At 38.1% G+C, this 27,685-nt stretch overlaps 1 protein-coding gene and 2 long non-coding RNA genes across 3 annotated transcripts in view; 2 read left to right on the forward strand and 1 right to left on the reverse strand.

The window, feature by feature from the left end:
- The window catches only part of pth2ra (parathyroid hormone 2 receptor a), an 87,805-nt gene that overhangs the window by 35,616 nt on the left and 24,504 nt on the right, over window positions 1–27,685 (forward strand). Inside the window, exons 6-9 of the mRNA XM_004082021.5 lie at window positions 5,388–5,571; window positions 9,404–9,557; window positions 20,128–20,188; window positions 23,904–23,970. Of these exons, the coding sequence (XP_004082069.2) occupies window positions 5,388–5,571; window positions 9,404–9,557; window positions 20,128–20,188; window positions 23,904–23,970 (466 nt within the window). The remainder of the gene's footprint in view (window positions 1–5,387; window positions 5,572–9,403; window positions 9,558–20,127; window positions 20,189–23,903; window positions 23,971–27,685) is intronic.
- On the reverse strand, window positions 16,426–17,793 carry LOC144988778 (uncharacterized). The gene is made up of 3 exons (XR_013652806.1): window positions 17,710–17,793; window positions 17,270–17,331; window positions 16,426–16,626 (listed from the first exon to the last, which is right to left on the reverse strand). It is a non-coding gene; the product is annotated as an uncharacterized LOC144988778 (long non-coding RNA).
- On the forward strand, window positions 17,382–18,382 carry LOC144988779 (uncharacterized). The gene is made up of 2 exons (XR_013652807.1): window positions 17,382–17,486; window positions 18,187–18,382. It is a non-coding gene; the product is annotated as an uncharacterized LOC144988779 (long non-coding RNA).

The following is a 27,685-nucleotide window of genomic DNA, read 5'->3' on the forward strand; positions in this document are numbered from 1 at the left end:
GCCAATTATTTTTAAGAAATGTGGTGGTTCCATGTGATGTCAAAGGAAAGAAAAAGAGCCTAAATCTTCTCCTCTTCTCCACTTTTTCCTTTTTGTCCAAATTATTTTCTGGTCTATTTCACAGGTAATTAGACTTTTAAATCAGCTATGAGCTGCTTTCTCTGTGTACATAGTGTGTTGCCATGGTGACTCATCATAACAAAAGCAAAAAAAGGCAAAGAAAAGATAATATACTGTATTTGAATCATAGTGAGGCATCTTTTACGATAGAAGCATTTAACTGAAGAAACTCAGGAAAAAAAAATGCAAAAATGTAATAAGGAGCCGCTGCTTTAAAAATAGTTCTGATGCAGAATGTACGAACATCCAGAGGAACAATTTTAACAAAAAAACTAAATGTACTTTAATGTCTCTCCACTAATGTGCCACCATCTAAGCTATGTTTGATGCTGCAAGGCTGAATGAGGGTCCCTTCATCCAAAACTAGCTCTGACAAGGGAATGTTTGATCATAACTACAATAGTTTTAGATTCAAAATAACTTTCAATCTGTGGATCCCCTGGTGTTGTATAATTCGTGTACAGGCTCTCCCCTCACCAACAATGATGATAAACTGCACATTATCACAAGATCTGACCCTGAGATTTTAGCCTTCAAGATATCAAGTTCCATGTTTGGCAAAGAGTAATGGAAACACTTCCATCTGAAATGGAGAAACTAGAAAGATAAACCAAACTATAAAAGTTCCTACAAATGACAGCCTTCAGATCTGAAGGTCTAAAAGTGAGCATTTTCCTCTCTCAGCACTCAGCAGAGGAAGGAAAATATGTGATCTCAGGAAGCTTTGGTCTGTCAAGTTCTCTAAAACCAGTAAAGGCATGATAATGAAGTTGCTGCCATACACAGGTTGCATAGAATTTAAAGACCCACTCTGATCAACTTTTTGATCTACTGTATTCTAAAAGTGTTCCCAGTGATCTTTTAATATTGATTGTTTTGTTTATAGCCAAAATCTAAAAACCTGTGGTTTATAGGACACAGTTTCTGCAGAGCAGAAGGAATTAGAAATTACATCTCTCTCAAAAAAACAAACAACAAAAGTCGAAATGGAATGCAAAAGGAGAGGAAAGGCAAAGGATTTGGTTTTTTTTCCCCCCTCTTTATTGACGCTACTTCATAGGGTTGCTGGTGCAACCCATTGAGGAAGATGTTTCCAAAAGACAATGGCGATGGATTAGCCACAGCCTGACACAGAAAACCTGCATCCAGCACTATAAGGCAAAAGAAAAAGGGGGAGACTTTCACGTGGATCAATAGTATGGGGTAAACGTGGGGACAGCTGGAAGGACTCACCAAAGACTAGTCCACCTAGAGAGCTCTATGTCCCAACCGGGGTAACAGGTGAAAAGAAAAAAAAGACTTAATAGGGTATCGTTTTGTTCCATCCATTGACTGTATATGAAAATTGCACTGAGTGACTCCTCCTCCTGCCGTTCGTAACAGGAAATACCTGCTGGTTCCAAGAAGCCAAAATCCCATAGATGTCTATAGAGAAATAAACAGCTGTGACTCAGTCACTCTATTTATCAGAATACCCATTTTTGCTCTGATACCTTTTCTTTTTAACCCTTGTGCTATCCTATGGGGTCAAGATGACCATTGACGTGTTCTTCCTACCATGACAAAGGTGGATAAAGATGGAAAGATTTCATGTAATCCAAGGACACCAGTGAAGATCACAAATCATTGAAGAACAAAGGTTCACAGCACTTTCTAACATTGGGAGTTGGGTCATGTAGACCCCTGCACTAAAGTGCCTAGGATAGCACAAGGGTTAACATGTTTTGTTCTTCAAAATGTTTACACAATATTTTTTCTATAGTTGAGGTTATTCAAGTTATAAACTGCCCCGAGCTTGTTTCTGACATCTGGTCAGTGTTGGGTAAAAAGCTTAGTTACTGGATCAAAATGGTAATGAAACTACTTTACTCATTATCTATTTGAAAAAGTAATTCACTACTCGTTACTTTACTTGTTTTCCTCTCGTATACAAATTCTCAACGGAAGAACGGCACAAACTAGATCCTCTTGTCTTTCTTTGAACTTTATTTTTAAGGCAAAGGCCTCATGCAAAGTGTGCACCTGGTTCAAGAAATAACCTGGCTTCATTAGAATACAGACAACAGTGTGAAAAATGACACAAAAAAGAGTAATAACACATGTGGTCTGTGCCACTGCTCAAAGTAAGATGAACCTGTTACGTCTATATTCAGATCTATCAAATCTGAAATTAAGCCACTCTTTTGAAAACACAAAGAACTATTTAATTCCTCCATGTTCATTTTCACTGACTTTAGGTTTACCATTACAATTAGTTCCCCCTGTCTCTCTACGTCTGTCATTTGTGCACAGTTCTGCACTGCTGCAAATCTACCCCCACCCCTCTGCGGAGTGCCCTGAGCACCAACTCGTAGAGACCAGAGCCGAAGTCACGTGCAGAGAGAAAAAATAAAGTAGGAAAGGATGAAATGTTGTAGAAAAAAATGACTCCCAGGAAGGAGTCGGCTCTTGTCTTTTACACCAAAGAGCGGCTCTAGAGTTGTTTCACTCGCAACAGACACAACAGTCCACTGGGCGGGTCTCTGCTCTGCTGCTCACCTGCTGCTCCTCGAGGATGAGATGATTTCCTTGCAGCCTCTCTTTTCGTCTCATCTTTGAGCCAGTTTGGAAAGCAACGTGACTGCAGCAACGAAGGCATGTCTGTACCTTGACCAATCCCCAACTGCGACTATGCCACAGTAACTTAGCTTTTTAAAAGATTTTTGATTAACCTCCGTTTTGTTTCATTTTACCAAGCAAAATGTAAAAGCAGGCAAGAACTCAAGTAACAAAGTAACAAGGGTTTCTATAGTCCAGCAACTAAAGCATTGTCCGGGTCAATAAATACTCGATTGTGATTGGCTGCTGGGTCTCGGTTAAAACGATTGAATATTTATTTATTTTGCAAATGACCATGGTTTAAGCGGGTTAATGGCCTCTGAAGTGCACATTATCAGAAATTAACGCACTATGTGGAAGCAACCGCCCGACGTGACGTGGAGGGTTAAATTCTGCTGCTTAACTGTTTCTGTTACTTAATTAACGGAATTTGAACTGTAATCCGCTATGTTCCTCAGTCACTGACAAAAGTGATTAAATAACAATAATCTGTTACTTTGTAATCTATTACCCCCAACACTGCATAGTTCCAGCATGGTGACTTCCGTATGGTGAATTAATGCCGACTAAATTGACTTCATTTGGTTGGAGCTGGAAGTAAACCATTGTCTATGGGTGATGCCTCACTCAGTCCAGTTCTCTTATACAATCAATGGTTCCATAATTCAAGTGTTTATTTTTCTTTAGTAAAAACTGACAAAATAAAGAAGACTGGATACTGCCATTGGTTTCTACTAGGAAGTGAGTGGGTAACAAATTAGCACATTCAATAAATTCAGTGTGTCTTTTTCCAGGTAAAAAGAATGTATAAAAAAACACATTCCTTTAACATTTCAATGTGATTTCAGACTTCAGACGTTTATCAAAACATCTTGATTCTTGACATGGATGCTGTCTAAAGGTGGACAGGTGAAGAGGTTACCCTAGATAAAAAAAAAAAAAAACGATTAAAATGCACAGCGCCCCATTTTATTATTTACATGTGACCCCCAAACCGCTAAGTCTGCCCATTTTTGTAAGGAAAAAAAGGCCCAAAACGTGAAATGTAACAGTTAGTTGGGAGATTATTGAAAAGAACCGAATGGTTTTGTCAATAAGATGTTTTTTAATAGTATTTCCAAAGTGCAGCAAAGAACGGAATAGCAGCTTTTTTGTCTGCTTAAAAGTGAAGAGCTGGGGTTTAGTACCAAACGTCAGCGGGAGCTCCAAAACACTTCCCAGCTCTCACCAAGTGCGAGTTGTACAGTATGTACACATGCTGCCTTCCATTATAGGGTTCTGCGAGGGGAGAGACTGTGTCAGCGACTTGCACACTGCTCATAAGTGTGGCTTGGAATCTCTTGACAGGCTTTTACCGACTTGTTTACTGGGTGCTGTAAAATCTGCGGGGCCACCTCTCGGTGTGCTGGTGCTCATTAAGCCCGAGCTTTTCCGCTGCGGCTTCTGCTGCGTCAACCGTTTCTCTCAGCTGACCACAGAGGTATCATCTCTGTGATTTCCATTCACCGTCTGTGGACCTGCACTTGCACACTACAGCACAGCCTTAACGGCTGCCCAGAATTGTGGAGAAAACATAACCCCCAAAATCAAAAGTTTTACATTTCAGAGAACCACTCTGATGAAAATTGTATTTTTGGTGTTTTCAACATGTTCATGTAGCATTAATGATGATGGAGGACATATATGAAGAAAATTAAGCCTAAAATTGTATTTTTGGTGTTTTCTACATGTTCATGTAGCATTAATGATGATGGAGGACATATATGAAGAAAATTAAGCCTAAAATTGTATTTTTGGTGTTTTCTACATGTTCATGTAGCATTAATGATGATGGAGGACATATATGAAGAAAATTAAGCCTAAAATTGTATTTCTTTGAAAAAACTGTTGTGAAGTTAAAGTTCCATTATCTGTCACGCACTGAGGTCTGCGAAGTTTGCTCTCCGTTTTTGACCCATCTCCTGGGGTAGCAGCGAGCTGCAGAAACAGCAGCGAACCCCCCCAATTAAACCCCTCAATGCTGAGGACCAAGCAGGGAGGCATTGGGTCCCAATTTTAGAGTCTTTGATATGACTTGTTCTGGATTTGAACTCACGCCCTTCCAGTCTCTGGGACGGACACTCTACCACCAATGAGTCGGTGGTATTCCGCTCCCTGCTCCTTTAGTCCAATACATCCACTTATAGACAACTAGATCCATGTATGTCTAGGTTTTCCTCGTCATCTGGCTTAAAACTGTACGGCGACATAGCGCCGATGTTGCTCGCCATTTTTGTTGCACTGGTAATCTGAAGTTGGAGTTGTGATTGGGTGTAAGATAGCAGGAGAATGCGTTAACAGAGGGATGATGGGAAATAGGGACAGGCTAACTCTGCACCAACAGTCCTGCCCACAACTTGGAGGTGAATTTCTAATGAACTCCTGCCGTCCTGCAGATGTCTTAGAAAACAACAGTTTTTTTTTTTTTTTTTTACATTTTGGCAAAAAACGGCATAATCATAATTAAGAGACCACTGGGAACACTTTGGAAAATTACATTATTTTAGGCATTCATTTGGCATTTAATTGCATTTTGATTAATAATTCTATTAAGATGTATCTGTGAAAAACGGAAAGCTTAAGATGACAAAAATGTTTGACGGAGTTGAAACTGAAGGTTTTCTCTGCAGGCGCCTTCACTGCACGAGGAACTACATCCACATGCACCTGTTCGTGTCCTTCATGCTACGGGCGGTCAGCATCTTCGTGAAGGACAAAGTAGTCTATTCCAGCGCTGGATTGCAGGACTTTGACTCTGCGCTGCTGGACAACCTAAAAACAGTCAGCATAGCTTCAGTCGATAAGTCGCATTACGTAAGTATCGTCTTTCTGTTTATAACAGAAGTGAATCCTCAGGAAGGGCCTTGGCTTCTACTTTAAATTTGAGAATAATTTAAAATGTCTCAAGGTTAAGACTGCTTTTGTCAAATCTGCATTGTTTTATTTGAATCTGCTGCTGGACTTTTTTTTCTTTCTAATCCTTCTGTGCCTGACAGGAGATCCCTCTGTGAGGTTGTGGAGTTCAAGAATTGATGCTCTCATTAGCAGCAAAAATCCAAAGAAAAAAGCTAGTGAGCTGCAGCAAAGTAAATTCTTTCATAAATAAGTGTTATCGCTAATAAAGGATCAGTAACAGACCCGCTGAATCTCCTTCAGGGCCATAGGGGTTCCTGGATCTTATCCCAACTTCTGTTGGGAAAGATGGGGGACACCCAGGACAGGTCACCAGTCCGTCACACAGCCACACACTTAAGGACATTCAGCACACTTACAACATTTATGTTTTATACACTAATATTTTGTCCAACTGCATTTCTTGCAGAGCAGTTTTTGTTTTAAATAAATATATAAAATATAAAATCGAATAGGATATTTTCATCTATGCTCTGTGATGATGCGTGTAAATAGAGGATTTACATTTACATGTTAATAGAGTACAAATAGTATTTTATGGAAAAAAAAATCCTTTGTTTTGATGTGGATCAGGGTGAAAAGGTTCACAAACCTTGATAACATTAAATGAATCTTCGGGCTGCAGATACTGCAAGACTGTCCAGGCATTTGTTTGCCAGATACGATTTTAGAATGTTTTGACCTGTTTCATCACATGACAGAGATTTATTATTTGCCTTTCTACCTTCAGAATGCAGATAGAACATGCAACCATGAAAGCTATGAAGAAATCAAGATGGCACAGACTTCAATAAAACTAGTAGAAACGTCCTTACTAATAGAAAGAAATGCTTTGAACATATTTCTTTGTGTTTTTCTTGTGCTGCTTTATTACTGTTGAAATGAATGAGCTGGATTCTGGTCTTGTGGAGAATTTTCCAGAGCATAGTGCTTTTGTGTAAGCAGCTCTCGGGGTCGAAGAGCCGCACAGACTGTCGTGCTTATTATTTTGTTCCTTTTCTTTTATTTACTGGGTCTAATGCTGCTGCTCCAATAGATGACAGAAAAGACAAATGCTCTCCTCTTCATGAATGCCTTCAGGTTTCTCTCTTTCGGCATCTGTTGTGGGAAGTTCAGCATGTGCTGATTGTTGGATAAAAGTTCTTGTTTTGGTAGAACTTTTTCAAAATATCCAAATTTTCGTCAACTCTGGAACAAATGAGAGATAAAACTTTAAATATTCTGATCAAATCTGATTTAAAACCTTGAGTTTTGTCATTTGGCTTGTTGGGTTTTTAAAATTTAATTACTGTAAGCTGTCAGTGAATCACAATAATGTTACTACCTTATTATCATTTATGACGGTCTGCCCATCTGCAATTTAAATGCAATCAGATGGAAATATTACAACTTCAAATGTCCTGCAAGAACAGCTTTGATTGGCTGCACTTTAGAGGTAATCACATTTTAGAAGGCATAAATATAAAATTTCTGAATAAAAAGGAAGTAATTTTTTTTTTTTTTAACAAAGTAACACTCAAAAATGTGCTCTTTTGAGTGTTACATCCCAACTCAAATCGCTTTTATTTGGATTTGGAAAAAATACCTTTTGTGCAGACATCTTTTTCAGAAGCTGATGGGATTGAAATGAGTGGATGACAGATTAAAAAGTAACAGGAATCCACTGTGATTCTCTGATGTTGCTAAAGTGACCTTCATTCATGCATGAAGCTTAACAACTCATTTCATTTTCAAATATTTGATAACATGTGAATCTGTGGTGTCTGATGAGCCCACAGGAGATAAAAGTGCACCATTCAACAAGTTTTATTTGGGGTTTTAAACTTACTAAATAACATCCCTGCCAAAATAAATCCCTCTTTTATTATAAAAAGGAAGTGCTTTGGCCCCTGAAGAGATCTATCCTCGCATAAAAGGCAACAGGATTTTACAGCTTTAAGGTGCATCTAACTTTGACACAAATAACTTCTACCTAAAGCATTCCTTCCATTTTTTTGAATGGATTCTGTTGGTTAAAGCATCTCTTGAACCTTTTTTATTATCATGTGAGAATATCTTTGAGGATGAAACAGAAAAACAAGCTAAAAAAAAAAATCCCACCACACATTCTGGTGTTAAATGTGCTTTCGAAATAAACAATGTGTAAGAAAAATTAAACAAAAATGATAAAGGCAAATTAAAATACAGCGTTACCTCACTAAATCGAGGTTCATGTGTGGTTTTTCTGTTTCGCTTTTATTTTTACAATGCAATCTCCTCTGTGTCTCCTGTACAGACTGCGTTCAGTTTGCCAAATCTGCATACATATTTGATCTCGAGTAGATAAGTATGAAAATGTTTGTCGATCTCAGAAAAGTGTTTGAGGAGTCTTATGTCCATAATCGGCCACATATTTTTACAACGCAACTCCCACGATAACTGAGGGAACACTGTAAATAAAAAAGCAAAAGATTAAAATGGAATGTGCAAGAGAGACAGAGGGTAAAACTGGGTTTGATGGTGGTGTAGTGGTTAGCACTCTCACCTCACAGCAAAAAGGCCCTGGTTCAATACCCAGCTGGGTCCTTTCTGAGTGGAGTTTGCATGTTTGTCCCGTGCAGGCATAGGTTTTCCACCCACAGTCTAAAGGAATGCGTCTTAGGTTAATTGGTGATTCTAAATGAGGTGTTTGTGGCGCTCTGTTGCCCTGCGATGGAGTGGCAAATTATCTAGGGTGTGAGCCGCCTTCGCTTTTCAGAAGCTTGGCGGGTTCCAACAACCTGTGACCCCAAACAGGAGGATTGGAAAATTGATGGATTCGCACCAAAAGCCAATGAATAGTTATGAGTCCTCAGCTAGGATTTAAAGGATTGACTTTCTGTACAGCTCTGATCTGTTGAAGCATTTTATTTCATAGTTTTAGTAACACTTGAATGGTTTGTCACTTTTTAAATTTACAAGGTTTATGTTCAGTAAAACTTCGTCCTTCTATTTTCTTTCACTCATCTGGTACCAGGTCTTGGGAGCAAAGATGCCCAAACTTCTTCCTCTCAGGTCACTACCTCCAGCTCCTCTGGGAGAAACCTGAGGTGTTACCGGGCCAGTTGACAGGCATGGTCTCTCTGGCGTGTCCTGGGTCTTCCCCAGGGTCTACACTCAGTGGGACATGCCTGGCCACCTCCCCAGGGATGTGGGCCGTACAAACTTGTTCAACCTTTTCTTTGAAAAAACAAAATGACCTAAAATAAGACAATGAAAAAGAAATTCTAGTCGAGAAATCATAGAAACCTTTACAATTTCCACTGACATAAATAACAAAACACTAATGTTAGAAAAGAAACGGGGAGGAAAAAAAGTAGAGAGAGCTATACGAAAAAAAACCATCAAGTTCTCAGAGAGGTAATCCACTTTTTTTAGATGCCAAGGGGAAGAAGAGAGTGGATGCAAGCTACTTTGGTTCACCAATCCATCTCAGAGACCAACTATAAAGCACATAAACACTTTTTAAGACAATTTAATGTCAGAGGTCAGTTTCACATTCTCATCCGAAGCTTTGAAGTAAGGATGCATACTGAGCTGAAAACAAGACTCCAGAGGGAACCACTTAAGAAAATGTCAGTTTTTTTTTTTTAGCTTTTATGGTGAAGCGAATGCGTTTCAGTACACATTTAAGATGTTAGTCAATCCAATGTTGAAATGAGCCACTGAATACCACATGCAGCAGAAGGTGATGGTGTAACTTTTCTGTCAACAGATTGGCTGCAAGATGACGGTGGTCCTCTTCATCTATTTTCTTGCCACCAACTATTACTGGATCCTGGTAGAAGGTCTCTACCTGCACAGCCTGATTTTCATGGCCTTTCGGTCGGATTCTAAATACCTCTGGGGCTTCATATTTATTGGATGGGGTAAGTTGATTGCCCTTCATGAAAACGTAGTTAAAAGTGTAGACATCACAAAATTGCATGATTTCAAAAAGTGAAAGTGACAAAAGTGATTCATCTTAACAAAGGGTCTTAAGGTAAAGTTGGACATCCTTACTCCATTTAACTGAGTCACACTCAGTGGTTTTAGAGGTTAATGTTTCCAGGTTCTGACAATAACAAAGGGATGCTTAGTAGAGGATGACATGCAAGTACATTGGCTTTTCTAAAATTGCTCCCATACAGACACAAATCCTCTTGTACTAGAAAGGATTATTATTCTATTAAGGCTTTTCTTTAGATATCCGGGAGAGAAAGCTTTGGCTAAAAGAAGGGATGAATACCGAAACATGGTGCCTTGTTGGTACCACGTATGCAAAATCTACTTTTTGAGTTTTTGGTGTATATTGTTAATTCCTCACAAAAAATGCCCCCCAAATGGTATTTTTATCCATTTACTCAGTATTCTTCTAAAACCATGCTCTTTGAGCACCAGCCTCTTCCAATCCAAGAAAACGAGTGGTTTCTCAAATTGTGACGTCACAAAGTGGGGGGACGGCAGCCACTTCCAGGAAGAGTCTGCGTTGCCATCCTCGGCAATCGTTTTACCCTTTCAGCGATTGTGGGCGGGCTCATAAGAATGAATGAGACTGTTAGGGTGGGCTGAGCTCCAGTCAAAATCCCAAAGGCAAGTTTGACTGTACTTGGAATAGGATTCCAATTCAGGGACCTGATGGATCAGAGTGGCATGTAGGACACTCGGAAAATACCGTTGTCATGGTGACAGAGATGCAGTGTAGACTGTCAAAAAGATGGAAATACAGCATCTTAGGCACAGTTTTTTTTCTCCCTTCTTTAAAAAGAGCTTTTTCATTTTTGAAGCACCATTCTGAGTACCGTCCAGGCGCCCAGTGGTGCCCATCCCTAGGTAAAAGTGGGTTTAGAAGTTCAACTCCACAATATGTGTTCGATTTTCTCCCAGCTAGAAGTAAGAAAAAATATACATAAACGCTATACAAACCAACATGTTAGTAATATATCTTGAAATAACGCCATCACCATCTTGAAGTGCCAAGCTCCTCATGAGCATTGTCCTCCTTGATAGAGAGTGAGGATCTGATCAGTGATCAGATGCCTGGTATCCTTATCAAAGGGTTGGAGGTTGATGGTTTCAGGAGGACTGGATCAATAGTGTAGCCGTAGCCCCTTTCACTGAAGGTGAATCCATTCAATTTTGTTCCAGTTTGTAGATATACTAGAGGACTGTATTTTACCTCCTCTCCACTTCAGGGATTTGTCAAGTCCCTTTTGTAATCTAAAAATCACAGATAGAAAGTGGACAGATGGAGACAAGAAGCTTAAAAGTAAGTTTATTTTTAGGAATGTTTGAAGTGTCTCTTTAAAGATATAAAGAGGCAATCCTCACCATGTAGTTTAGGTTTGACTTCTCTGTCAAAAGTCTTTTACAGCATATCTTAAATACTACACTGAGCCCATTGAGACGGCTATTTCTGTAATATTGGGCTATATAAATACAATTTCATTTGAATTGAATTGCATCGAATTGAATACACTGGACAAAATATTGATTTCATAAAGATGTAAGCCAATCATTGGCTAACCAGTCCGTTCCATCCATTTATTTATGGACCTACAACCAACGGGGGCCCACAAATGGCACGGTTTCGTCCGGCATAATGGGTCCATTTTGTAATGGACATCCAATAGTTGCAAATGTTGCTCACTTGGAAGCAGTATTTCCTGATCAAATAGGAAAAACAAAATGAATTGAAGAACGGACTACTCTGATATCACGTAAAACAAATGACAGGAACTCAAGTGTCAGGCTCAAAAGGCAGGAGACCAGACACACAAATGTAAACATGAAGAAACTGCAGTAGGAAGGAAGAAATCAAGTGTGTGACAAAAGAGATGACCTGACAAGCATAAATTGCAAACAACACACTTAAACACACTGAGGGTAATTACTTAAATTAAGACAGTTGTGAGTAATTTGCAAATGAAACCAGCTGAGACTGACAGGAGGAATTAAAGCCTGGAAACGGAACATGACAAGAAACAAGGAAATATTACTAATAAACCAAATTGAAGTGCCACAATTCCCATAAGTACTGACATATCCTATTATTTATATAGATAGATAGGTAGGTAGGTAGGTAGGTAGGTAGGTAGGTAGGTAGGTAGGTAGGTAGGTAGGTAGGTAGGTAGGTAGGTAGGTAGGTAGATAAAGTTTATAAATATTTGTACATTTAAAATTTGATGACCTTGCCAAAACCTTACGGCAAAGGGTAAACACAAAAAAGCAACATATTGGCATTTCTACTGGGAGCACCAAATTCAACTATCTTCAAATGTAATGTGGATCTGGATTCAGAAGTTTCACCTCCATTTGCATTTTGTCAAAAAAGTCAAATATCAACTCTGTGGAGAAGCCCCTGTGAGTGTTTTGGATCTAACTCACACAAAAATCATTGAGATAAAAGTGTGTTTTTTTGTCAAGCAGTCCAGGTTCTAGCTTGTTTTTGGAGTCAAAGAACGACAAGCTTGTTCTGTATACCATCCAAACTGTTATCAGGCATACATCAAACGCCAGATTCTGTGTGAATCTGTCTGGTTTGGGAGAAGAGGAGGTTTATGATCGTGTCAACTCTCACACTGTGTGGCTTATAATGGTGCGGCGTCAGGACAAAGACTGCGAGTGGATGAGTTGACTCCAAAGTTAACATTCAAATTCATAAAACATAAAAATTTGATTACATTTTTCATTCTTTAATTCAATTTAATAAGTTTCTTTTACATTGTTGGCTTGAAATTGATCTTAAACTGATAAATAATATAAAAATGGGGGGATCCTAATTAGTCTGTCAGCTGTTTGTGCAACCGTGGCGTAACCTTGTACAGATTTTTGTGTCAATGCCACAAAGTTGATCAAAGGAAAAAAATGAAATCTTCCAACACTTTCAAATATTGACTTTCTTTGCAAGCGGTATCCAGATATAACCAACAATGTATACTCTATTCTTTTATCATCCGTATGTTTTTTGGCTTGACAGCATGAAATATACAAGAGACGTGGAGAAATATATCAGACAAAAATCCATTTGGCTGCAGAATCTACAGGTGACGAGTGCACGATTTCAATGTACATTTTAATTGAATTATTTCAACTTTCTTGGGGGAAAAAAAGGACACAAAAATTTATTTTTGAATAGATGAAACACTACAATTCCTTTTTTTTATTAACTCAATAACTTCATCTTTTCGCATCAATGAAATCATAGCTTTAAGAACTGTCAACCTTTTTTTGTGAAGCAGATTAGACAAAACATTGAATTAAATTCGTCTACTTAACAGAATATATTATATCTAGTTAAACATGGAGCAGCACTTATCAGTTTATGAAAATTTCCCTTGATAAATTTGCTAAATGTGATAAAACTGCTTCCCCTGGAGGAACAGTCAACTTCAGCTGCTGAAAGTACCCGACAAACCAGAAGTACTTTCTCTCTCATGAACATCAATGCTAGTAATTTAAGTGTTCTGCTAATTTAATTTTAAAAATCTAGTCAATTATTCTCCTGATGGAAGCCTTGATCTTTTTTTATTCTAACGTAGCGTAGTGGTTTGGACATTATTATTATAAAAAGGTTTCTTTTCTATATTGGTGAAAAGCCTGTTTTTATTTTGAATTGTGCAACATTTGTAAGAAACATACTTTTGAGAGCTGAGTCCATGAAAATCGCCAAATCTCACACCTATCATCTTCGGTTCTTATTTTTCTTGTATGACCTTGTAGTAGCTTCAAGTTGAATCTATTCATAAAGAAATTGAGAGGAAAATCAGTCTCAAAGTCGAGGGCTAAATTGTCCCCCCTGGTGACGATGGTCGTCCTCTCAACCATTCGAACACTTCGTATGGTTCCAGTGTTAAAGCCTCAGTTTTGACGCTCCGGCAGCTCTCCTCACAAATCCAACAAGCCAGAAAAAGAGAAAATCTTTCATTACTTTTCTTTAGATTGAAAAATGGACAATAATCCAAAGTGAGTTTAAATAATGACCGAATTATAAAGAAAATATGCAAATTAACAAGAAGAACTTAGCGAGGTCAAAAAACTGTTGGACTCCATTCCAAAACTGAGCCTGACACGAGTCTGCTGTGTGACTACCTGTGAACAACAGAGAAAACCCCTGGCTCCCCCTACTGCGGGAAAGAAATACTTAAAAAACTGTATGCAAAGTGGTCATCTCTGGCATTAAGGCTTCTACACACTTGTTGGATCAACTTTAACACTGTAGTTTTTGAACTCTTTAACCGTTTATGCAATTAACATAATTCTGATGATTCTGAAGTGGAGAAAACCGTCTTTGTTCCAATAAAAAAAAAACGTAAATTAGCTTTGCCAAATAATGGGTTCTGATGTGGAGAATAGCGGCAAGTTCAAAGATTGTGCGTTATTTTGCTGTTGCTAAAGGGTTAAAGTGATGCCCCTTGCAGGAGGGACCAACAAAACCATGCTGGCTGAACTGTGAAAACTACTGGAGTGAGCTACAGCAGGGTTTGCCCAGCATGGCAGGGTCCTGGCTGTTAGCTGGTCTTCCAGACATAGTAGTAGGTTTGAGGGCTGTCATCTGGACTTAGTGTTTAAAGTTAGAAGATATTTCACCTCTTATCCAAGAGGCTTTGTCAATTCTTCCAGACATGGTCTTCCAGACATTACTCCAGTTTAAACAATCATGTCTAGTTTCTTCAAATGTGCTTGATGGGGTGAGGAGGGATTACAAGAGGATGGGCTTTTCACTCTGGTAGCACTTCCTTGTTCCCCTTATTAAGACCCTCCAAATGCAGGAATGTGAGTGACCCACTTGGAGGATACGTGGGGCTTGAATCCAGTCCCACTCAAACCGATGAAACCCTTTAAAAGCAATAGCTTTAGCTCTGATAGCAGTGGATTCTGAAGAGGGGAAAAGCAGCTTTGTGCTGATATGCAACACTTTTTAGAAATGAAATTCTTACGCAACCCAAGTAAATAAGCTGATCTTATCATATGGAAAAGCGGCTTTGCTCCGTTATACAACACTTTAAATCCCTAATGTGTTGCATATTGGAGCAAAGCCGCTTTTCCAAGACAGGATCAGCTGATTCGTCTTAATCACGTGAATGGTTAAAGATTTACAAAATGTCAAAGACCATTGTCGGGCTCCCTAATTGGTCCCCACATGTACCACCGTTACATCATATCCTCTTTGATACCAACATTGCGACAGTTAAGTACATTTAATGAAATTTGCTCCCCTATTTTGTACATTTTTTGTATGTTTGTTGTTCAGAGATTGTAAAACTTGTAATTTATTAATAGAAAATTATAATTTAAAACTTCTGGTAACTTTCCCAAAAGTTCTGCCTCCTTTACGATTGCCCGAACCATTGAAACAACGGATAACTCTGTGTTCACACAATTTTTTTTTTTCATCAACAACAAAGAATTACAGCTCCGTAAAATACAAGGCCTCCTAAATGCAACACCATGATTGTATATTGTTGTTACAATGAAAATCTCAACAATATGTGATAGAATGAAAACCACACAGCTTGAAGTCTTTCTCTCTGCTTGATCCTTTTCTATTTTTCATATGTTGGCAATGGGAGAAGGGGAGAACTGAGGGCATTTTACTCTGAGGAGATGCCCTCGGGCTACTGCAGCTGCTTTTGCAGCCAAATTAACTGTTAATAACGTGTTTGTGTAAACTGAGTCAATATAGTATAGGTAAGTATCCTTGTACACTGGGGGTGCCGGTAAACTGCCATTGAATGATAGAGAACAAGAAATAATTTGCACATTTACGGCACAGATCGGGTCCAGATGCACCAACACCAAGCAAGAGTCAATGAGACAAAAAAGGGTTGGTAACGCTTTCTTTTACAGTACAGTACTTACAGTGTACTTAAGTGGTATTTACATGGTACTTATAGTGTAACTACTGGGTACTTTCAGGGTACTTACATGGTACTTTTTATGGAATTTACTGGGTACTTACAGTGTGTTTACATGGTACTTTCTATGGGACTTTACTGGGTACTTACATGGTACTTTTTGTGTCTACTCTGTACTTACATGGTACTTACTGTATATTTATATGGTCCTATTTGGTACCTATGTGGTACATACTGGGTATTTATAATATTCTTACTGGGTATTTACATGTTGTGCAAAGGTGTCTTTTATGGTACTTACCACATGTAAGAACAAGGTAAGTACAAATAAAGTACCTTGACCTTTAGGTCTGCACTCGCTGCACGTTTCATGGTATTTACCATCAATTTACCACAGAAACTACCCCTTAAGTACGCTGAAACTGTAACTGTAAAAGAAAGTCAGCCCTATTTCCACTCAACTACATGGTACTTTCATTACTAAATACCGGGTATGTTCACTTGAATAGTACTTGGTACTTACCCCTTAAGTACACTGAAACTGTAACTGTAAAAGAAAATCAGCCCTATTTCCACTCAACTACATGGTACTTTCATTACTAAATACCGGGTATGTTCACTTGAATAGTACTTGGTACTTACCCGTTAAGTACAATGAAACTGTAACTGTAAAAGAAAGTCAGCCCTATTTCCACTCTATTACATGGTACTTTCAATAGTAAATGCTGGGTATGTACACGTATTACCATCCCGTACAGTGTACATACACACTTGGTCTTCTGACCTCACCACATGAGACAATGCTAACCTGTTGGTAAGGGTAAAGTAACTACATTGTAAAAAAAATATACTGGCCTGATTACTTCTTGTAACATGAGGCAAGTTTAAAGAGAAACAAGACAGCAGTGAAAACAACAATCTTTAATATGATACATGTCTGCAGCATACAAAGTGTCATCACCATGAAATATGTTTTAAGTACAAAACAGTACAAAGGAGCATTCCAAAAAACACATTATTGGCCTGAGGGTCGTGCTTTTTGTCCATCAAAATTCCTTCAGCAGAGTTTGGTAACGGTGCAGGACTTCTTCAGGGTTTGTAACTGCAAGAAAATTCACAATATGAGCTCAAGTGAACATAAAAAGCATAACGACTTTGATGAAGTACAAAATATATTTTATTTATTTAATCGTTTCTGTAATGAGTTTGATAAATTTCTGTGAATTCTTTATCGCTTTGACTGTAATGCTTGAAATTAATCAATTATCCTCATTTATGAACATGACAATAAATTATTCACAACTTTATATTTTAGTTACATAAACAAGAACAACAAAAAAGAAATCAAAGAAAAAAAATCAAAATTGCCATAAAAAAATCTAATTTGTTTAGACAAAGAATGGCAAAAGCAATGTTTTAATTGGCAATTGCTGTGTGTATTTCTTCTTTATAAATATTATTTGCACCTACAATTTGCATTAGCATGAAAAACATTGCAGTGTAAAAGAAAAGGAAAAAAGAAATAAATAGGCAATTTCAAATTCAACACAGTTATTCACAAAAATATGTTTTAATTTTCAAACAGTTACATTCACTGTTGGGTGGTATTGTTGTCTCTATCATATTTGAAAATAAATAAATAAATAAAAATAAAATAAAAACGGCGAAAGAAAAGAAAATGGGGAAAAGGCAGTTAAACTCTTCATTAATGTAAATAATATGTCCACTTGGAGGATTTAACTTACTTTAGCTTACTCTCCTGTGACTTCACGGATTCGTCTGGAATGTCTTCTTCACCATTAGTGATCTAAAGCGGTAAAAAGACGGAAGTACTTCATCATTATTTTAAATAAACGCCTTTCTTTGATTTTCCCAGAAAGACGTGCGCTCAGTCAAACGAGCACAGAACAACAGACTTTATCATTTAGGCTACGTGCTTGTTTTACAGGTGCCACTCTCCTGGTAAGTAAAAACAATGTTTGTAGATTTTCATTACAAACTTTGAAAATGTATACATGAAATAACTGAAATTATTGCAGTAAGGTAGACATGCTCTTACGTCACGTTTCAAACACAGAGATAGTGGCTTGAAATCACGAGGTTAGCTTCTTTATAAAGTTTGATCAATTTAAATATTTGCATGTAATTTATCCAATATTTAAAAAAAACAAAAACACTGGCTTACCTGCCAGATGAAGAGAAATTCAAACTGTTGCGCGCGCCTCGAGGCTCTCCGGATTAATCTGCACGTTCACTTTGGGGGTAGTTGTGCTGCATTCAAGTGCGCTGGGAATTTGCAACTTTACTTGCCCCGACCTACTTAACAAAAACACACACTCGGGGGGTTTTTAGTATTAAAAGTAAATATTTAGCCTTGTTGTTTTACATATTTTCCTGACATTATATAATATATATTAAAACAAGTTCATTTTTAGAACAATATTTTTAAAAAGTTAAGTTTTGAATAATTTATTATCATGTTTTTAAATGAGGATAGTACTTGATTAATTTCAAGCATTACAGTCAAAGCGATAAAACAATTCATAGAGATTTATCAAACTCATTACAGAAATGATTAAATAAATAAAATATATTTTGTACTTCATCAAAGTCGTTATGCTTTTTATGTTCACTTGAGCTCATATTGTGAATTTTCTTGCAGTTACAAACCCTGAAGAAGTCCTGCACCGTTACCAAACTCTGCTGAAAGAATTTTGATGGACAAAAAGCACGACCCTCAGGCCAATAATGTGTTTTTTGGAATGCTCCTTTGTACTGTTTTGTACTTAAAACCTATTTCATGGTGATGACACTTTGTATGCTGCAGACATGTATCATATTAAAGATTGTTGTTTTCACTGCTGTCTTGTTTCTCTTTAAACTTGCCTCATGTTACAAGAAGTAATCAGGCCAGTATATTTTTTTTACAATGTAGTTACTTTACCCTTACCAACAGGTTAGCATTGTCTCATGTGGTGAGGTCAGAAGACCAAGTGTGTTCATGTACACTGTACGGGAAGGTAATACGTGTACATACCCAGCATTTACTACTGAAAGTACCATGTAATAGAGTGGAAATAGGGCTGACTTTCTTTTACAGTTACAGTTTCATTGTACTTAACGGGTAAGTACCAAGTACTATTCAAGTGAACATACCCGGTATTTAGTAATGAAAGTACCATGTAGTTGAGTGGAAATAGGGCTGATTTTCTTTTACAGTTACAGTTTCAGTGTACTTAAGGGGTAAGTACCAAGTACTATTCAAGTGAACATACCCGGTATTTAGTAATGAAAGTACCATGTAGTTGAGTGGAAATAGGGCTGACTTTCTTTTACAGTTACAGTTTCAGCGTACTTAAGGGGTAGTTTCTGTGGTAAATTGATGGTAAATACCATGAAACATGCAGCGAGTGCAGACCTAAAGGTCAAGGTACTTTATTTGTACTTACCTTGTTCTTACATGTGGTAAGTACCATAAAAGACACCTTTGCACAACATGTAAATACCCAGTAAGAATATTATAAATACCCAGTATGTACCACATAGGTATGAACCAAATAGGACCATATAAATATACAGTAAGTACCATGTAAGTACAGAGTAGACACAAAAAGTACCATGTAAGTACCCAGTAAAGTCCCGTAGAAAGTACCATGTAAACACACTGTAAGTACCCGGTAAATTCCATAAAAAGTACCATGTAAGTACCCTGAAAGTACCCAGTAGTTACACTATAAATACCATGTAAATACCACTTAAGTACACTGTAAGTACTGTACTGTAAAAGAAAGCGTTACCAAAGGGTTTTGACATTCTACCTTCTACTGCTTATTCCCTACGCAGCGCATAAATGTGGCACCAATAACGGGTAACAAAAAGGCCTTCCATCTTTAAGATACTTTACTGAGAACAAACACAAATATCTGTGCTTTTCATGCTTCTTTCAAAATCATCCATAAACACCAATTGTAGATTATTATTGGACCTTTGAGGGGAAAAAATCCATATGAAGCAATTCATTCAGAAATGATCCATAACTTGGATAACTGTCATCTCGTATTACGCTCTGCATGGATAACCACTTCTACGGAGGTTTCAGTACTTAAAAAAGCAGGATTTCACACTGATGTAATAGTTACCACAGTAGCCCTTCAGAACAAATAGCTTAACTTGTTAAGAAAGTGTCAGATTGGATATGTGTTTGCTGGCTACACATTACCACTGTGAAATATATATAAAAAAAGGTTTTTCAGGTTTTTTTTGTTTCAAAGAAGTGCAAAAAGCTCTGTGTGGATTCTTTTATCTGAGTTTCAGTGAAAAGGTGACCCTGCCTTGTAGTTTTTTTGATGATTTATGACAATGTAACGCGAACGCAGCCCTTATTAGGCGGGCAGTGCCTTCGATGGGCTGCTCAGTGAAGTAAAAGGGACTTTTTTTTTGCAAACGAAGCAAATTCTACAGCCAGTTTTTTTCTGTCTAGGCTATTTTCTTGAGATGCAATAGGATTTGTGCTTCCATATTGCAATATTTAGAAAGCAAAATGTTAAAAAGGTTAACTAAAATACCTTCAACATGACAGTTGTGTGTTGTGTGCAATTTTTAGGCGTTCCGGCAGTGTTTGTGGCCATCTGGGCGATTGTTAGGGCTACTCTAGCAGACGCAAGGTAAGAAAGCAATTCACATTTATACAATATTTAAAAAGTCATAATCTTAACTCATCATAAAAGACTGTAAAAATCAAATCAGACTCCTAACAGAAAAACGTCCCAAGGTTAACTTACAATTTTTGAAAAAAATGAAAGTTAAAGTGATAAAAACAAAGAGATGCCAAAATGTGGTTTTATTGTGCGGACATTTGTGTCATCACTGACATGCAATTACACTATTAAATATTTACTGTGCAACACAATTACACATAAAAGGAGGAAACAGTCCAACTGCTGGAAGCTTCGGATTCACGCTCTGCGCAAGGAATAAAAACTAAAAAGACACAATCAGTGAACTTTAAGTGCAAAGGAAGAGAAGCATCTGATGAAAATTGCATCCTTTCTGCTGTTCAGTAAAAAGGAGGAAACCTTCTGCTTTGCTGCTGCGGTTTGCAGCTTTTATTGATTAACAGATAAATGCACAGCAGAAGCAGCCAGTATTGGGGATTGTTTTTTCTTTGTTTATAACAGTTACCTTATTAGAAAGCAGAGCAGTCACAGAAATATTTCAGATCGGGCTCAGCAGGAGTTTTAACATGGCACAAGTGTAAGATCTCAGACTGTGCCATCTTGAGCAATCTTGCCACATAAATAAAAAGAAAATAATATAAAACTGCCTCTCTATTTGTGCAACACTTTCTAATGCTTCTGGTTATGTTTCTGTAATCCTTGTGCTATCCTAGGCACTTTAACATTGGGAGTTGGGTCATCATGACCCACTAGACAGTGCTCTGAACCTTTTATCTTCAATGATTTGTGATCTTCACTGGTGTCCATGGATTACATGAAATCTTTCCACCTTTATCCACCTTTGTCATGGTAGGCAGAACACGTCAATGTAAGGGTGGTCATCTAAGATAGCACAAGGGTTAAAGTATTGGTCAACTGGCAGTTAACCGGGCTGTAGAAAAAAAAACACAACCCACATCTTTTTTGTTTCTCCTATGATCTTATTGTGAAGGAAGTTTTAGTTTGGAAAACTGTTGGATTCTCCCCACCACATCCAACTCTTTCTTGATGCATGTCAAGTCGCTCAGTCACGTGTCAAAAATTCATCCGTTATTTTCTTTAAGCGGCCGAGCCAACCAACTAAATTCAAACCCTCAAGCTAGCAAAGTCAAGTTGGATTTACGTTTATGCTTATTTTTAGAAGACACCAGTTTTACTGACCATTTTTTTTCTGTATGGAAATATGACCATTTGTTAAGGACATGGAGAGCAACACAAAATACGGCTGCTGCAGATTAACCGCAGGGAACTTTAGATAATACAAAAAAATCCTGACACTGCAATTTAGAATGATTAAAAATTGATGCAGCATTAATGGAAATGATCAAAAGTAAATATGGAATTATAGAACAAACATCTCATCTGCCAATAGTCTACAAAGAGAGGCAAAATCTGATGAAGCCTGAAAATTTAAAGATCCACTCCAAGAAAAAGTGTTTTTGGGTAATTTAACATGGTATTGTGAAAATTTTCTGATGATAAAAATTGCATTTCTTAGTATTAAATGCTGCTTGTGACATAGCTGCTGGTGCTGGGAGGCCACAAGCTTCCTGCTCGGCTCTGTTCCGACAGATACAGTCTATTTCCAAAGGCATTCGCTCACCCAACTATATGATTAGAATCAGGTGTCCTACTCACTTGGCCTGGCCACAGGTGTATAAAATCAAGCACTCAGGCATGCAGACTGAATGCTACCTGTGCAACAATTCCAGTGGTGAAATTTCCTCGCTCCTCAATATTCCACAGTCAACTTTCAGCTCTATCAGAGCAGAATGCAAGAGTCTGGGAACAACAGCAACTCAGCCATGAAGTGGTAGACCACGTAAACTGACGGAAAGGGGTCAGCGGATGCTAAAGCGCATTGTGCAAAGAGGTCACCGTCTTTGTGCACACTCAATGGCTACAGAGCTCCAAACTTTATGTGACCTTCAGATTAGCCCAAGTCCAGCACGCAGAGAGCTTCATGGAATGGGTTTCTATGGCCGAGCAGCTGCATCCAAGCCACACATCACCAAGTGCAATGCAAAGCGTCGGATGCAGTGGAGTAAAGGACGCCGCCACTGGAATCTAGAGCAGGGGAGACGCCTTCTCTGGAGTGATGAATTACGCTTTTCCATCTTGTGATCTGATGGAAGAGTCTGGGTTTGAAGGTTGCCAGGAGACCGGTACATTTTGGACTGAATTGTGCTGAGAGTCACATTTGGTGGAGAAGAAATGATGGTGTGGGGTTGTTTTTCATCATATTTCCCCTTAGATCCAGTGACAGGAACTCTATATGCTTCAGGATACCAAAACATTCTGGACAATTCCATGCTCCAACCCTGTGGAAACAGTTTGGAGCGGCCCCTTTCCTCCTCCAACATGACTGTGCACCAGAGCACAAAGCGAGGTCCATGAAGACCTGGACACAGAGTCTGGTGTGGATGAACTGGAGTGGACTGCACAAAGTCCTGACCCTGATAAAACACCTTTGGGATGAATTAGAGCGGAGACGGAGAGCCAGGCATTCTCCACCAATAAAACAAATTCTTAAAAAACACACTCCTCAACCTTGTGGACAGCCTTCCCTGAAAATTTTAAGCTCTAATAGAAGGTGGACCGACGTCATATTGGACTCTATAGATTAGGAATGGGATGGCACTTAAGTTTATATGTGAGTCAAGACAGGTTAGCGAATACATTTGGTAATATAGTAATATAGTGTACGTCTTTGTTTTCCTCATCTGAGGTGGAATCTTGTTCAAAACTGTACGGTTGGATAGCTCTGATATTGCGATATAGAGAGTGCGATATAGAGAGTGTAAACAAAGGCATGATTGGAAGTCAGGACAGGCTTACTCCGTCCCACAACTCAGTCGAATTTCGGATTAACTCCTGCCGCTCTGCTAAAACTATGTGCTAGAAAACGACAGCTTCTTTAATTTGGCCTTAAAATGGCATCATCTAAACTAAAAGACTACTGGGATTGCTTTTACAATAGAATAAAAGATGATTGGAGTGGGACTTTAAGAATTTCTTCAAAAAAGTAACATGTATGAAAACAACATGTGTGACTTCTGCTTTCTTTTGTGAGCCACACAGCCCACAAAATTGCTCTTTTTGATCAAAGGGAATATAAAGCATCTCCATGCGAGAAATAAGTGTCTCCATAGTCTGGCATGGCAGCAGAGGGGTTTTCAGCTCAAAAGAATACAAGCACAAAGTACAAAGCATGCAGATTTACAACCACAGGAACCAAACAAAGGGTTACTATGAAGGGAGAAGTGGACCATGATATCAAACGATGAAAGAATCCGGGAGCTGAGATCCCTCCACGAAGCACCAACCCAACACCAGGAACAGCTGTTTCTAACCAGAAAATGAACAAAACTGAGAGAAAAAAACAGCACGACAAATATTTTTCACCTGAAACTAAAGCTTACACTCACTGAAGCAATTTGTGTCACATGTTGGCCTTAAAAACGATCCTCCACTGCTGCCCCACATTTCCACTTATAGCTGAGTGAATGCCTCACACCACCACTGCCAGCTTTCATCCTGACCCACATTTCCTGACTGGACAGGGGTTTTAGGCACACTTTTGCATTCTAAACCATGTGAAAAGAATTGCGTAGAGGGCTTCCATTTACAACCTACTTATGTTTTGTATTTGCATCTTCTGCAGGTGCTGGGAGTTGAGCGCCGGTAATGTTAAGTGGATCTACCAGGTTCCCATCTTGACAGCAATTGGGGTGAGTGTATAACATAATGATTTTTTTTTTGTGTGCAAAAAAACACCAAAAAAGCTATCAACTGAATTTAGGTTTTTATTGATTATTGATTGATTGTTGATGGAAAGAAAAACAAAGACAGAAGGTAAATTTCTGTTTGTCTCGTTTTATGAAGAAGTAACCCTTTGGAAGAAAACTCTGGCTTTATAGTGTGAGAACTAAAAAAAAACTATCTTATTTATCAACTACTTTATTTATAGAAATCCAAATTTAAATAAAAAACAAAGAAAAATAAAGAAAACCAGAGGGAATCCTCTCGCATTTTTCTGTCTGTGGACATAAAAGCAACACTCTTTCCGCTGTGCTCAACTCCTGCACCTTTAATCATACCTAATATTTTCTCAATAGATCCAAAGTAAACAGATTTCCAACACAGCTTACCAAAGGAGATGTCTTTAATTTCAGAGTTCTGTGTGTCACGGCAGCTTTCATTGTTGTAATAACAAATGATTCCCTCACAATAAATGGAGTTAACAAGATAACAAGATATGCTTTTCTAAAGCGGTTCCTCCTGCTGAAATCCTGAGGGAAACAATTCTGACAGAGACTGATAAACACGCAGCTCAGAATGCAAACACAGCAAAGCAGAAAACCCAATATTTGTTCAATAGAAAAACGCTTCTCTCATTCATTTATAAATGTGCCAACAATACAAATAGTGTGGTCATTGTTTAAGAAAGAAAAGCTATTAAAAACCTTTTTGTTTTTGAAGTGCTGCAGTTTAAAAAAATACTTTTCAGTTTTCATGTTATTTACGCACCAAGGTTAAAGTGATCCTGTCTTTGTTAGGTTAACAATAAGGATTTACATACTGACTTTCCTCGGGTCATTAACCCTTTAACACTGGAGCCTATGAGCTCCAGTGTTAAAGGGTTCTTTGGACTACTTTAACCTTTCAAATGTTTACTCAATTACTGTAATTCCAACGGATGCTGGAGCAAAGAAAAACAACTTTTGGGGGATTTGCAACACAAAGTGTGTGATTGTGTCACAGAGAAAAGTGACTTTGAGGCGTTATGGATAACTTCTTGAAGTGTTCCATAACACTAACAGGAATGCTGCACATGCATTCTTGAATGCGCATTAAGCCTATGGTGTTCAAACTGGACAAATAGGGAGGGTCTTCTTCATCTTATACTGTTTACTAACACATGTCCGCCACCCACAGCTGAAAGATGCTTGCAGCAAAATGTTGAAGCGGTCCAAACCTCAAGAATCCATGGATAAATGTATAAAATGTATTAAAAAAACTTGCTGGTACATATGTCCAGACGGGCACACACCACAACTAACATTTATCATCCATGATCAATTTTCAAACAGTTGACCCATTACTGAATTAAAAGAAACGGCATCCATCTGTCACTACCAAATCCAAGTCCCTTATTGGTTAAGTTAAACTTTTAACGTACATTCAATGGCCACACGTTTTGTATGTAGAGCTCAAAAATGTCTTAAAAGTGTGCGCAGATAGGCTTAAACGCGAGAGTTTTGACCGCCGACGAAGGAAAAATGCATTTGGAAGGGGTTAGCTTGAAAGCGTGTTGCTGAGGGCGATGTGAATGTAGCTTGATGGTAGCTCAAAGAATTCGCATCATTTTACTTTGGCAGAGACAGCTCCGCTGTTTGTGGTTTAAACATTGGCAGTAGTAAAAATATTGACTAGAAGAAAAAAAGACAAAAAAACTGCCTAATGAATTTAAGTTAATAAAAAAAACACGGTTAAGGGTAATAAAGCTAATAGGTGGACTAGTTAGACAGAACATTATGTCTACTAGTTCTGGTCAGTCAGAATCTGTAGTAAAAGCATCAGAGGACTGTCTGCTGTCGGCTCTGGCAGATTGATTTGACAGTAAAAAGGGAAGAATTCAGGCAGAGTTTAGTTTCCTCCCTCAGCCCTTCCCTTTCCCTTTGGGTTTGTGTTCTTCAGCAAATAGTGTGTATACAAAAACAAACCTATTTCACATTACGTTATAGATAGGCAAACCCCTTCCAGGATCTGACTTTGAGTTTTGAGCCTAGAGTCAAAACATGATGAAGAGTTGTGCTAACTCGCATCCATCCATCATCCTCCAGCAGACTTCCAGCCCACCTGGATCCCCTTGATATGATAGTAGTGGCTGCTTTAGGCTGTGCCTCAAACCTTCCCAGCTAGAGAGACCCCAGATAATCTGCAACAAAACAAAAAGTCATACTTCTGCTGTCTACAGCCTTGGGTTTTTACCCAATTATTTAAAACAGTTTTGGGCCTCAGGTGAAGTTGTGTTGTTTAAGTGTGTTTAGCTGTGGATTTCGATTCATTTTTTCTTTTCTGCAGACGCTTTGCTAAACTGTCAGTCATTACTGACACTCCTTTACTTGTTTGTAAGCAGAATGCATAGCTCCACTTTGGGAAGTGAGTCTGTCCTAACCTTAGAGCAGTATCTTTTTCCACCTTTGTGGGAAACAGTTTTAAACTGGAATTGTTTTGAAAACACACATTTTCTATTTTTTGAGGCCAATAAGCCACTCATTCATAAATACTAAAAAAAATGTGAATAATTATTAAGCAGTTATACCTATATAAATATTTTTTAATATTTTATAGATTTAACTTACTTTAAAAATAAAATACACCCTGTGTCAAATCAGATTTTCCGAAATTATTGTAATAACACATGCAAAAAAAGTGAAGTGAAACATGACGCCTTCATCACTTTATTCATTTTTTTATATATTTTAGAAAATCTATACATTTAATTGCAGTCTTATTTACTTTACCTCATAACAGCAATAGGACCAATCAGAAGGTAAGAATATGGGCTTAAAACTTATTTTAATAATAAACCATTCTGACAGTAAATTAAACCTTTAAAAATCTGTACAGCCATGGCAACACTGCTATTGTTTATTTAAATCATTAGCATTTTTCTTCAAAGCCAAAGAGCCACAATGGAGGGATAAAGGAGCCTCATGTGGCTCCGGAGCCACAGGTTGCAGACCCCTGGTCTGGGTGGTTGTATTTCATTGGTACAACAAAATAAAAAACATGGCAAATGTTTTGCTACCATTCACTAACACTGAATGGCTCCCAGAGTGCAGCTCCTTTTGAACTAAGAGGCTGCCTTATCTTTAAACCAATCCACTGTGAGCACACATAGCCAGAGCCTGCGGCGGATTCTAGTTTTAAAGAAAATGTGGAATTTAGCAGACATGGGGTGTTTTTGCAGTTATTCCGTTTACTTGTTCGGAGCGTTCGGTGATGTAACAACACAGAATGTGTTTCATTGAGGCATCAGAGCAGATCTGAAAAATGTTAAACAATTTTGAAGTACGTCTGTTAAAAAACAAGTTCTGCAAGAGGCCAAAATGAAAGTTTAGATTCAAAATGCATTAGTCAATATGAAGCTAAAACACAGTTAAATGCTACATGTAGTTGATCAATAACGTGTTTTAATTGTAAGATGAAAGAATGAACTCAATTCTTCAGTTGGATTTATTACGGTAAGATAATTAACCTGCAGTTTTGTGGATTAATGTTGGGAAAATCACATTTCAAGTCTATGACAAAAACCATCCAAAATCACAAAGACCAGTCTAAAAGAAAATTAGGAAGCTGGCATGTGGCTCAAAATGGAACAACTGGATGGCTCCAATATTGCTCGTCATTTTTGTTTTCACCAGTAATGTTTGGTTG

This window comes from Oryzias latipes, chromosome 21, assembly GCF_053564925.1.
Source record: "Oryzias latipes strain Hd-rR chromosome 21, Olatipes_Hd-rR_3.1".
Lineage (NCBI taxonomy): Eukaryota > Metazoa > Chordata > Actinopteri > Beloniformes > Adrianichthyidae > Oryzias > Oryzias latipes.